The sequence below is a fragment of the Eimeria mitis genome, genomic scaffold (assembly GCF_000499745.2).
Source record: "Eimeria mitis Houghton genomic scaffold, Emh_scaff4163, whole genome shotgun sequence".
NCBI classification, from domain to species: domain Eukaryota; phylum Apicomplexa; class Conoidasida; order Eucoccidiorida; family Eimeriidae; genus Eimeria; species Eimeria mitis.
Window position 1 is genome coordinate 541 of NW_013572491.1, and position 394 is coordinate 934.

The following is a 394-nucleotide window of genomic DNA, read 5'->3' on the forward strand; positions in this document are numbered from 1 at the left end:
TAGACAACGGTCACATAGTCTCAAACCCTAAACCCTAAACCCTAAAACCCTAAACCCTAAACCCTAAACCCTAAAACCCTAAACCCTAAACCCTAAACCCTGTACGTACACATCTATCAAGCAGTTTAACATATTCTCTTCTTTTTTCATCGAAGCCAAACGTGGTGCAGTCTTCTCTGCTTAGCAAGCCATCCACCACCAAACCCTCGGGCTGCAACCACACAAACCCTAAACCCTAAACCCTAAACCCTAAACCCTAAAAACCCTAAAAACCCTAAAACCCTAAAACCCTAAACCCTAATTTCCCATGATATAATATCCACACCCCACAAACCCTAAACCCTAAAAAAACCGAAAAAAAACCAGAACCCCTCCCCCCCTCTCCCCCCCCCCC

The 394-nt window shown here is 44.9% G+C and overlaps 1 protein-coding gene across 1 annotated transcript in view; it reads right to left on the minus strand.

Moving 5' to 3' along the window:
• Positions 1-394, minus strand: part of EMH_0072980 (uncharacterized protein) — a gene marked incomplete at both ends in the record, with an annotated part of 1,311 nt that overhangs the window by 358 nt on the left and 559 nt on the right. Inside the window, one exon of the mRNA XM_013499274.1 lies at positions 110-211. Coding sequence (XP_013354728.1) covers positions 110-211 — 102 coding nt within the window. The remainder of the gene's footprint in view (positions 1-109; positions 212-394) is intronic.